The 10,910-nt window shown below is 46.0% G+C and overlaps 1 protein-coding gene across 1 annotated transcript; it reads right to left on the minus strand.

The window, feature by feature from the left end:
- Positions 1-4,662: 4,662 nt before the first annotated feature.
- On the minus strand, positions 4,663-7,878 carry LOC127750459 (uncharacterized). Its single transcript, XM_052272163.1, has 6 exons — positions 7,671-7,878; positions 7,393-7,595; positions 7,104-7,295; positions 6,664-7,030; positions 6,214-6,571; positions 4,663-6,139 (listed from the first exon to the last, which is right to left on the minus strand). The coding sequence occupies exons 1-5, from the start codon at positions 7,870-7,872 to the stop codon at positions 6,300-6,302; spliced, it is 1,236 nt and encodes a 411-aa protein (XP_052128123.1). The 5' UTR covers positions 7,873-7,878; the 3' UTR covers positions 4,663-6,139; positions 6,214-6,299.
- Positions 7,879-10,910: the final 3,032 nt, after the last annotated feature.

Raw genomic sequence — 10,910 nt, forward strand, 5'->3', positions numbered from 1 at the left:
TTTTGATTTTTTAAAAATCCAGTTTTTGAGCTAGAATGCTCATCTTCGAACTCGACCTGTCTTTTTTAGGTAGAAAACGACCCTGAAAATCCCAGGTCGCTCGCTCAATCCGTTCTCGAGTTATCGTGCGGACAGACAGACGTGCAGACAGACAGATAGACAGACAGACAGACAGAAAAAGTTTTTTCCGACCAGACGGAGTAATAGGCTTCGCTAATCGCTCAGCCAATTATTTTTTTTATGGTTTCCTAGGAGGTAACTCATCAAAGTAGAGCCTTTTGGGCAAAAATTTTGTCCGTTTTGCTCTAGCTCAAACCGTTGAGGCGCTAGAGGGCGTTTTTAACGAAAATAAGCGAAAAAATGTACGATCCTACATGCTTAGTCGAAGTGACGGGCCGTTGACGGGCCGGAGGTCCGTATCTTTGTCTACATATTTGCACTTGGCGACTCGGGTGTCAGCGCCGCAGGCCAAGGTAGATGTATGCCAGGTGCGTCGCAGCGTAACAGTGTTTCGTGAGATATCGCGAAGCCTGTTACGCGAGACGTGGTCTGGCGTACATCTACCTTGTTTTTAAATCCAGTTTTTGGGCTAGAATGCTCTTCTTCGAACTTGATCTGTCTTTTTATGACGCAAAACGACCCTAAAAATTCCAGGTCGCTAGCTCAATTCGTTCTCGAGTTATCGTGATGACAAACACACACACACAGACAGAGAGGCAGACACACAGACAGACACGAAACTTTTTGATCATCACTGGAGTAATAGGCTTCGCTAATCGCTCAGCCAAAAATACAAATATAACCCCTCAACCCACGTGGTCTTCCGCCATTGACAGATACGTTCCTTAAAAAAGACCTATGAATCCAATAAGAATACCGAATTACTACTCAAACGATTAAGCCTTTATACTTGTGTAAACCCCACCGTGACACATATACTAACAGATACTTACTTCTAAGTCGAAAACTGATCAGCTAACAACCACAAGTAAACTCGTCGTTCGGTATGTGATTCCGAGAGAAGATAGACATACCGAAGAGAGCATCTCATATTTAAAAGCATGACTAGGGAGCTCGACAACTAACAGTTCAAGACTGGGCAACAGAGGCTTGGCGCGAGCCGCTTTTAAAGGGAAAACCAAGAAGAATACAAGAAAAATGGGTTAGCTGTAGTAGAGGGGGTACAAGGTATTGGAGAAGTATGGTCTGGTTTGGTAGGGGTCCTCTGAAGAGTATGGACTGTCATGGCGCCATGCATAGGTCTAAGCAGATTAGGTTAAGTTTGTTTATAATGTATTTGTCTAATCACAACACCATACCTCCCTTTGAAAGATTTCCGAAAAGGTCCGATACACTTTAAGAGTTAAGTTTATAAAATTTAAACCATAACCATTGATATAAAATTTCTCTAGCCTTATACATTACAAACAAGTTAAGATAGGTCAGATATTTAAAAGGTCCTTAATTAACAGATTGAAAGTTTAAGAAAAGCAGCGTTAAACAAAACCAGAGATTGAAGTTAAGCAATAGAGTTATTCAGAAATAAAACCGAAACAACATCTTGGCAAGATTCGAATTAAACTAGTCAATAATCAATAGGCTCACAAGTTAAAGTTGCATCAAGACGTTGCAGTATTTCAAACAAGAATAAACGTTAAAAGTTCAGTAAGTTTCACTTGGTTCAGCACTGGTGAGAGTCTTGGTTCTTCGCAAGAAGGTCTGCAAAGTATGAACTCAAGTCCATACACACAGCGTGTTGACCCAGGTTTGTCAGACCATGGATCGCAGGTACTCGGTTCACAAACAAAAAGGAAAATAGGGTGGTCGAGGTCCATCACGAGTTGTGTCAAGGGAAAGCTGAAGGAGGCCCTCTGCAGTAGGGTCTTAGACACATCGTCGCTGACCACTTGAAAGGACTCGACCAAAGTGGGTTAGTTGAGGTGAGAAAACTGCAACAAAAGAAACAGACAAAGCTTTGCACAGATTAATCATCCTGGCTAGTCTTTAACTTGGGTAAGTTAAAGATCAACTGGGTGTCGTCCTACCACTGGCTAAACCTATCTAAGACACCATTGGTCCCTGACCTTCCTTAACTAAATTTAATTTTCACAATACTTAACTGTTTAAAAGTTGTCCGTAATTCGTTGGTTTGGGAGTCGCGGTGCTCTGCATTGATCTCTAGGGGCTCCTTGTCTTGAACTTGTGGTGAGATGAGGTCTTCAGTTTTCTTCCCAAGTAGGTGATTCCAACGGGTTTGTCCGTGTTGACCATTTCGTGAAGGGAATGAAGGGGGGCCGAGACTGAGGCTCGCCTCGCAAAGGCTGTCCTCAAAGGAGAAGAGTCGTCCGGTGGGCGAGACGGAAGAGTGTAAAATAAGTGGACTAACGGTGTCGATACAGCTGCACAAGCAAATTGCTGATCGAGCCGTGGAGCAGTGATTTTTACGGGGCCATTAACTTGGGCCCCACCAAATGCACAGTAAGCTTCCTTTTCTGTTATTCTTTTCCTTTCTCTTTTCTTTCAATTTTTAATTCACTATGATTTATTTTACGTATTGATTTCGGAGAGGGGGAGAGAAGAGAATGAAAGAGCAGAAGTATACTTACAAATCTAATTTGAATTGGAATTTGGTCGGATGAGAAGGACTCAGCTTTTCCCATGAACGAGTGACTTCTAAGGATTATATATATGAACTACTCGACAGCTCCGAAGGTTAGTGAGATTTGCCTTGTTTGAATCTAGTTAGTCTAGGTTAGTAGGAGTTTAAAGTTCTAGTGTCTAGCATTATCTTCTTTTACTTTCTCAAAAATAGTTAAATTAGATTTTTCAAAATTTAAAGATTAGGTCTGCCTTGCTCTCCCGTTATTCTTTTGTGCTTGGTCGAAAGGTTAAAAACACAGATGACAAGCTTAGATCCAGAACGGCAGGTGGACACACAGTCGTTTGGTTTAGTATTTTTGTTGGTGTTTGTTTTCACACAGTCTCTGAGGTTCGAGCACACACTAGAGACAGGTTCCATTCAAATCGAACAGGTAGTAACACAGTTCTGTTAGTTTAGTGTTTTAGAGAGTTAGTGTTGTTTTCGACACAGTCTGAGAGGTCACTGACACACTCCGATAGGCCTGAACATAGCTAGAAAAGGTAGTGACACAGTTCTGCCAGTAAGGTTAGATGTGTTTTGTTTTTAAGTAGGTGGGAAAAGCAAGGTTAAACTCAGTTTTTCAAAATCAAGATAATTATTCAAAACTTCAGAACAATCAGTGACAGTTTGTAGAACAAGTGGACAAGTAAATATCGTCTAAGGTTGAGTGATGGTCACAAAAGAACAAATTAAGGACGAATATTATTTAAATGCCAAAACGAAGCATTATTTAGGGTTGATAAATTAAAAGTTAGGATTAGAGAGAAAACTAATCATTTGTCTGAGTATTCAAAACAAAATAAGTTCAATAAAATAATTGTTTAAAGTACATTTACAAATGACAAACCCAACCATTACAGGTAGATTAGAAAAAGAAAACGACGAACTCAGCGAAACGAGAAAGGGAAAGGCTCACTATTAAAAACCTTAACATTACTTCGCTATTTATCCAGCTCTGTCAGCTGAGGAGGTGGAACCAACTGGTGGATGATTTGCATTATTTCATGCATAGTAGGTTCCTGTTCAATCTTCATCCGTTTTCTTGATTGGTTTGTCACGGGAAAACCAAGTAGTTTTGCTGTTTCTTTCAAAGATGCTGCTGAGGGCCTGGTGCAGTTTTTGAAGTCGTGGTTTCTTCCTCTGCAGTTTGGGCACCTGTCGTTCTTGCCCTGTGTTTGCCTCCAGTGCTCGAGGGCCACTTCTTGCTCCTTGAGGTATTCCTTAGTGAAATATCCCGAAGGTTCGGGGTTTCTCAGGGTGGGGGTGGTGATTGTCAGGTCTTGGAGGACTGGTGGGGAAGGCCACGCTCCCACCTGCACCTCCCTTTCCCCGTTGTTCACCCTCACGGTGATGGTCTCGTGAGGGGCGGCAGCACATGGTGTCGGTACATTACCTGTTTGAACAATGGCTGGTGCTGGTGCCGAAGGGGTCAGGGTGGTCGATGTCGTCCCCGCGGCCGTGGCGTATCCGTAGTTGGTCGTGAGGGCCGGTAGGTCGTCCCACTCACTGGCCGCGGTGGCGGTTGTCACTGTGGCGGTGACGGGGGCCTTCTGGGTCTCCTTGGGGCCGTAGGTGATGGGTGGTGGTGCCACGGGTTCTATCAGTACGGAGGAGGTCACGGTGGCCGTGGGCGCGGCATTCTTAGGGATAGTCCACGTCTCAATTTGTGGGAGTTGGCCCTTCACTCGGGTGAGGAGGACCTTTGGGACTAAAGTGGTCTTCTCTTTGGTGACCTTCACTTTCTTCTTCTCGATCTTCTTTACTTTCTTGATTTTCTCTTCATACTTCTTATTCCCTTGCCCGGCCGTCTCCGAGAGATTCGGTGCCTTCGGATTTCTGGCCGTCCTCGTCTTCTTTTGCTTGGGGTGGAATACCTGGGCTTGGCCGGCTCCTCCAGGGCCGCTAAGTCGCCGGCTGAAGGGTGTATTTCGAGGGCCTCTGGGACCGGCGTGCTGGGGCGCATCGCACGCATGGCGTTTTCTCTCGCTATGGCTGTCTCGATCTCTGAGTTGGTAGTAGTATCCTCGGGGTCAAGGTCCTACAGTAGGTTGTGTCACTTGGGGTATCGTGCTCTGATTGGTTGACTGATCGTGACGTCAGTGTCAGTACTCTCGCGCCGTAGTTCAAATAGCTGATCGAGTGTTCACACAATTTCACTCACAATATTCATTTTAAGGAAAAATAATACCGAGAACATCATTATTTTGTCCCCTACTTAGATATTGCACCACATTTGGACTTGGATGATCGTTCTGTAGGGAGATATGAAACGGATGACATCTCTTAGAACCTGCCGGCCACCGGTGCGAGGAGGGCGGCCATATTGGATTAGAGGTTAGGTTGACTCTTCTCCGTTACTTATCAGTTCGCAAACAAACGATCCGGTTGAATTTCGTCATTCAAAGTATTCCTACACCTTGTTTATGCCTCACCAATGGTATATTTTTATAGTCCGTTCGGATAATTACTGTTAAAATAAAATTGAGCTGACAGCTATTTTCAAATCTGGCGCGAGCGAACTGACGCTGACGTCACGATCTGTCAACCAATGAGAGCACGATACCCCAAGTGACACAACCTACTGTAGGACCTTGCCTCGGGGTCACTTCCAAAAAGGCTTCTGTAGCGCTGTACGATCCTTAATCGCCTGATCTTTTGCACTTCTTCCAGGACGCGGGCTCGCGGGACGGGACCTTGCATCGTGCTCGGATGCGGCTGGAAGACTGAGGCGTCGGGGTGCTCTGGGCGCTTCGGGCGGCACTTCGTGGAGGGTGGGGGGCGCGCCGGCCGCGGCTCGGCGGCCGTGCGGCGTTGGTCAAGGGCTCAACAATGCTTGGTTCGGCGCCCCGAGGCTGGCGCGCGGTACAGTCCGTGGCATTACTATCGGCGGAGCAGCAGGTGTGCCGCTTGATCGCCCTGTTCACCTCGAGGAGCAGCTCGGTCAGGGAAAGGAGTCCGTCCACCACGATGACGGGGGTATTCCACCGGTCTAAAGTTGGCCAGGAAAATTTCCTGGCCAGGATTTTTTTCGACTTTCTCCACCAAAAATAAAAAACTAAGCTGGGTAAAATTCCAAAAATCACTGGAGGGGTTCCTTTTGACACCCTGTTTAAGATTTTGACGGATTTAGATTTTTACCCAGCAGTGGAAAGAGTCTACGTTCGAAAAATGGTTCAAAATTACCTCATACACGACAAAATCACGCGTAGGTCGCTTCCTATGCTGGGTAAAAATCGCAAAATCACTGGAGGGGTTCGTTTTGACACCCTGTTTGAGATTCTGACGGATTTGGATTCACTGTTAGCTCAACAGGTAATAGACCTTTCGTCCAAACCCTACGGATGAAGGCATGTCTGTAATATGGATCAAATTGTCTGTATTACGGACAATTTTATCCATATTATGGATAATTTGTGATCCATAATATGTTAGCACAAAATTCACCGTAAGCGTGTCCATAAGGAAATGAGAGTGTAGAGGGCGGAGTCACTGGATCGTCTTAAACAATGAAATGTGTGGTTTTAAAATCAGTTCATAAATGATGACCCAATTATACAACGAGTTGTACTCACCACAGTCCGGCTCTGGCCCGTCCGGGTCGACTTCGTACGGCCTGCAAATATCAATATGTTAATAACTTCGATAATAATAATAATAATTACTCGGGGAGCTCGACGTCGTCGCCAAATTGGCTGATAAAGTGCATGGCCTCCCGCACCCCTGCAGCCGCCAACGTCAGGAAACTTGTTATGCTTTGGTTAGCCACAAAGCATTTGGTTGCTTCAATTATATCGGCGTCAAACTTTAGTCCACGACTGTTGAAATTCTTAGTCTTCTGTCTCTTTCCGCTCATTGTCCCGGTCTTGTGGCCTGTCACAGCAATCCCATTTAACTCATAATAGGACTTGTGTTCATCCCGGCGGATTATTCCTGTAAAAAGAAACGAAACATGAATAAGAAAACAAAATAACATAAAATAAGGGGTTGCTAAAGTAATATCAACGAGGAGTTCGATAACTTACCCATGAACTTCCAAAAACTCGGCCGGTCCATGTTGTTGAGGCATGTGTTTAGCCACTTGTGGAGCCCTTCCTGGCCACTAGTGGTATGAACGTGGCGGCCTTTTATGGTGACCTCCTCTGGCTTTGATACCCATTCCCTTTTGAAATATCGCAGGAATGACATAAGCTTCTTCGCCACGTTATCCGGCACCCCCGGCAGGTCACGAGCCATTTTCCAGATACGATTGTAACCTTCTTCAATGTCGCCCGCACTCAGCCGGGGTATCGCCGCGCACATTCGAAGGATCCTTGCTACTTCTCCTTGCGACATGTCTGGGTCGCTGAGGTAAGATGCCAGACTTTTCTTTTTTGCTTTCCTGTATATGGCCTGTGGGATAAGATCGATAATTAGTAAATGACGAGGTATTTAAACACAAATCAATAACTGGAATGGTACTTACTCTCAGGAAATGGAAATAGCATCCCCATAGCTCAATTCTTGGGAAGACTTCCTTCCAGGCACCCCTCTGGGCATCGTCCCAGTCTGTCACCACGGCTTGCGGGCGGAGCCCAAGCTCCTTGAGCTTATTAAGGACAGCTGCGTACGCCGTTGTGGTCCCCTTGGTCATCACGGCGTACGCAATAGGAAACATCTATGGAAAAGAAAAAGAGGACTGATTAAAGTAACATCCCTTCACTTGACGAAATTTAAAAAAAAACGGTCAACCGCTGTCTGCTCCGTATACTTACTTGGCCATATGAATATAGGGACACTATAAACACATGCCTCGACTTATTCAAGTAAGGCCTGATTTTATATGTGTCGTCACCTTGAACCACATCGTCCCTTTGTATCATTGCCAGGAGCCGCCTGCTGGCAAACACCAAGCTTTCCTCTCCTGGGGCACCCACCTGCCCCTGGAAAAACTCGTCTTGATCATCAACGGTCCGTGCTGCAAATAGAAAAGTAACAATCAGTGACGGCTAATGCGTACATGCATGCCGTTGGCGGTATGGCATCAACTCACCCAAGTATCCGTTGTCCGGGTTAGTCAAGAGAGTTGCTGCCTCCTGGACGAACCGCGGTGTTGGTGGGTACCTCTTGCTCCTTTCATATTGCACATGGTTCTGCAGGCTTTTGAGAGTGAAATATTCCCTCAAGTATGGATTCTGCAGGCTGAAACAATTAAAGATGGTTAGAATGGGAGATGACCGGGGAAGCACTCTCATTTCCTTACGGACTCGCTCATGGAGAATTTTGTGCAATCGTATTATGGATCACAAATCATCCATAATATGGATAAAATTGTCCGTATTACAGACAATTTGATCCATATTACGAACATGCCTTCATCCCTAGGGTACAGACCTTGCGTCGATACCTTACGGATAAGGGCACGTCCTCAATACGGACAATTTTATCCGTATTATGAATGATATGTGATCCATGATACGTTTGCACAAAATTCACCGTAACATACAGGATAGCACATCCATAAAGAAATGAGAGTGAAGGGTTAAAACAACGTCTGATTTTCAGGGAAAAGGGAACTTCTCTTGAATTCTGAAGATACCTCAAAATCTGACAAGTTTTCCTCAAACCATCACTTATTTCCTGACGGACTCGCGTACGGAGAATTTTGTGCAAACGTAATACGGATCTCAAATCATCCGTAATAGGGAAGAAATCGTCCGTATTAAGGATAATTTGATCCGTATTACAAGCATTGCCTTCATACATAAGGTATGGACGAATGGTTTATACGTTTCGGGTGAAGGTACGTCTGTAATATGGATCAAATTGTACATTATACGCGAATTTCATCCGTATTAAGGAAGTTATGCGTCTGAATGGAAGTAATGCCACACTGTAAAAAAAATCCATCTTAATTTTAAGAACACGTGTTTGGAAGCAATTTACAAAACAAATTTGCTCTTAAATTTAAGAACAATAAATGTTTTATGAAAATTTAGAACATGGTTTGAAAATTAAGAACGTGTTATGAAACGACAAAAATTCTTTACTGTTCCAGCCTAACGCAAATCTGGAAAATGTTTACTTCTTTTTCTTACGGACAGATGTTCAAACCCGACTTTGTACACATTATAGTTATTTACCTTAACTTACCTCGGTGGATTTTTTTTTTTTTTTTTTTTTTTTTTTTTTTTTTTTTTTAATTTGTAGGCTTTGAGATAAATATATCTCAAAAACCAGTCAGTCAATGTCATATAGAACCATTGCCTACTGTGACTAGTTTTACCAATTTTCTTTTGGCAAAATAGATCGAAGACACTAATGTAGTAGTGTTTCAAGTCTAGTATGCCTCAGTTTACCTGTAAAGAGAAGAACAAGGATTAAAATTTAATTTGAAAGCCCCATTAAAATGCGAAGGGGCCCTGCAAAGTGCTTTTTGTAGTTGGTTATGCCCCTGTCCCCTATCATTTTGAAAAAACGCTGCCGTACATTTTGGACTACTTTATCAGCAGACAGCCGGCAAGCAGCTTCAAAAAAGGTTTGCAGGGTAGTGCCAGCTAACCATGCAGCAGAATTGAGATGTTTTACAGAGGTACCTTCAATGTCAGGGCGAATAATATAGTCCTGATGTATGGGACTTGATAGGATCTTAGTTAGTTCCGGCTTGAGCCAGTTCCACACATCTTTAGCCATCCCGCAGCATGTTGCCCAGTGCAGTATAGTGTCCCACTTATTGCATTGGTCGCACTTGTCTGTGTCTGCAAGCTTAATTTTATGTAACCTTTCATTTGTGGGAAAGATGTCGTGGACCACAGCAAACCACTTGCTACGTGCCGCCATTGTAAGCATACGACATTGCACTACCTTCCATACTACATCCCAGTTGGTGCTGGGAAGGATGTCAACCACGCGTATTTGTGGCAGTAAGTGCTTTTTCCGGAGAGTCTGGTAGACAGCTGTTGTAAGCCGGCGGGGCAGCCACACCCCTCGCCGTCGGACAGGGCCAGATCTGTGTAGCAAGGTCTCGGAGAGGGGATGCTGCCCAGCATGGAAGCCTCCAGGTCGGCGTCGCCCCTCTCAGCGCTCAGGTCCATGGCCCACTGGGCCTGGTCAGCCTCAGGGGCAGCCTGGGCGCGGTCCGAGGCTGCCAGGAGGACGGCCGGATCGGAGAGGTCCAATTCGGACGCCGCACTGAGGTCGGCTGAGTGGAGGCTGGCCTTGGTAGGTGGTGACGAGGACGGCGTGCGGACGAAGGTGCGTTGGAGAGGCGACCAGGACCGGGACCTCGTGGCAGCACGTCGGAGCATGGCAGGCGGCGCGCCAGAGCTGTCTGATGAGTAGCCGGACTGTCATGTATTGTCTTACGTTGGTAACACGTCATCTGTCAATTGTCTTGTCGTATAAATAGTCCGCTCGTCTGCCAATAAATCATCAGATTAACTGTCACTCTCGAGGAAGTTACTTTGCCCAATCTCCTGCTCCCCATCGGACACAACAGACTCTACACAGGAAAGAGAAAGAATTGAAGTAAGTATGCACTGTAAAGCCGAAAGGTAACTTTTGCGCAGATATTACCCTGCCGAGGGTGACAATTTTCGACTATCACTTCACGCGCGGCAAGAAACGATTTGTCGCCCTGCTCGGGGTAATGTGCCGTCGCGTCTCCCGTGTTGAGGGTAAGAATTCTTACCCTCGCTCAGAGGTTACTTTTCTCGCCGCGCTGGCGGCAACCGCTATTCGCCGCCTCGGCTTGACAAAACTTCCCAATGCGCTTCACCCCGCACGGGCGTGAAAAATCTTTCCTCTGTGGTGGTGACTCTTGCGGCCGTCGGTTGGGAAATGTTAGTTGCCGTAAGGCGGCTACTTCTAATCGCCGCCTCTGCGAGCCAAAACTGCTCTTTATGTGCTGTTTTTGGAAACACGTTAGAAACCTCTTCCCCCTCTCCCGCACCCGACCTCCCCGGAGGGAGAGGGACGGAGGAAGAGGAGGGGAAGCGGCGTGCCCGGCGATGTCGTCGGGCCGGCGAGACAAAGGCTGGAATGTGTTTCGTCGTCCGTACTCGCCCCTGCGTCGGGCTCAGTGGCTCAGTTGGTTGCGAACGAGGCGAGGACGCTGAGTTGGCAGCGCCGGGTTCGGTCCCTGGCGCTGGCAGCGGTAGGCGTGTATCCTTCTGTGTAGCAGCCGAACAAGCCATGATGTTAGCCTATGGGCGTTACCAACTCGGATGACCGATGTATCCGAAATACCAAAGGGGCGATCGCCTCGATGCGAACACCGGAGCACACCCTCCCC

This window comes from Frankliniella occidentalis, unplaced genomic scaffold (assembly GCF_000697945.3).
Source record: "Frankliniella occidentalis isolate FOCC.00 unplaced genomic scaffold, Focc_3.1 Scaffold192, whole genome shotgun sequence".
Lineage (NCBI taxonomy): Eukaryota > Metazoa > Arthropoda > Insecta > Thysanoptera > Thripidae > Frankliniella > Frankliniella occidentalis.

What these genes read in the sequence shown, in the direction of transcription:
- LOC127750459 (XM_052272163.1), bottom strand. Translation starts at nt 7,872, where the DNA reads ATGAGAGTGCTTCCCCGGTCATCTCCCATTCTAACCATCTTTAATTGT. An exon ending in CCCGGACAACGGATACTTGG is followed by an intron (nt 7,596 to 7,670) that starts GTGAGTTGATGC and finishes TTCTATTTGCAG; the next exon opens with CACGGACCGTTGATGATCAA. An exon ending in CCCTATATTCATATGGCCAA is followed by an intron (nt 7,296 to 7,392) that starts GTAAGTATACGG and finishes TCTTTTCCATAG; the next exon opens with ATGTTTCCTATTGCGTACGC.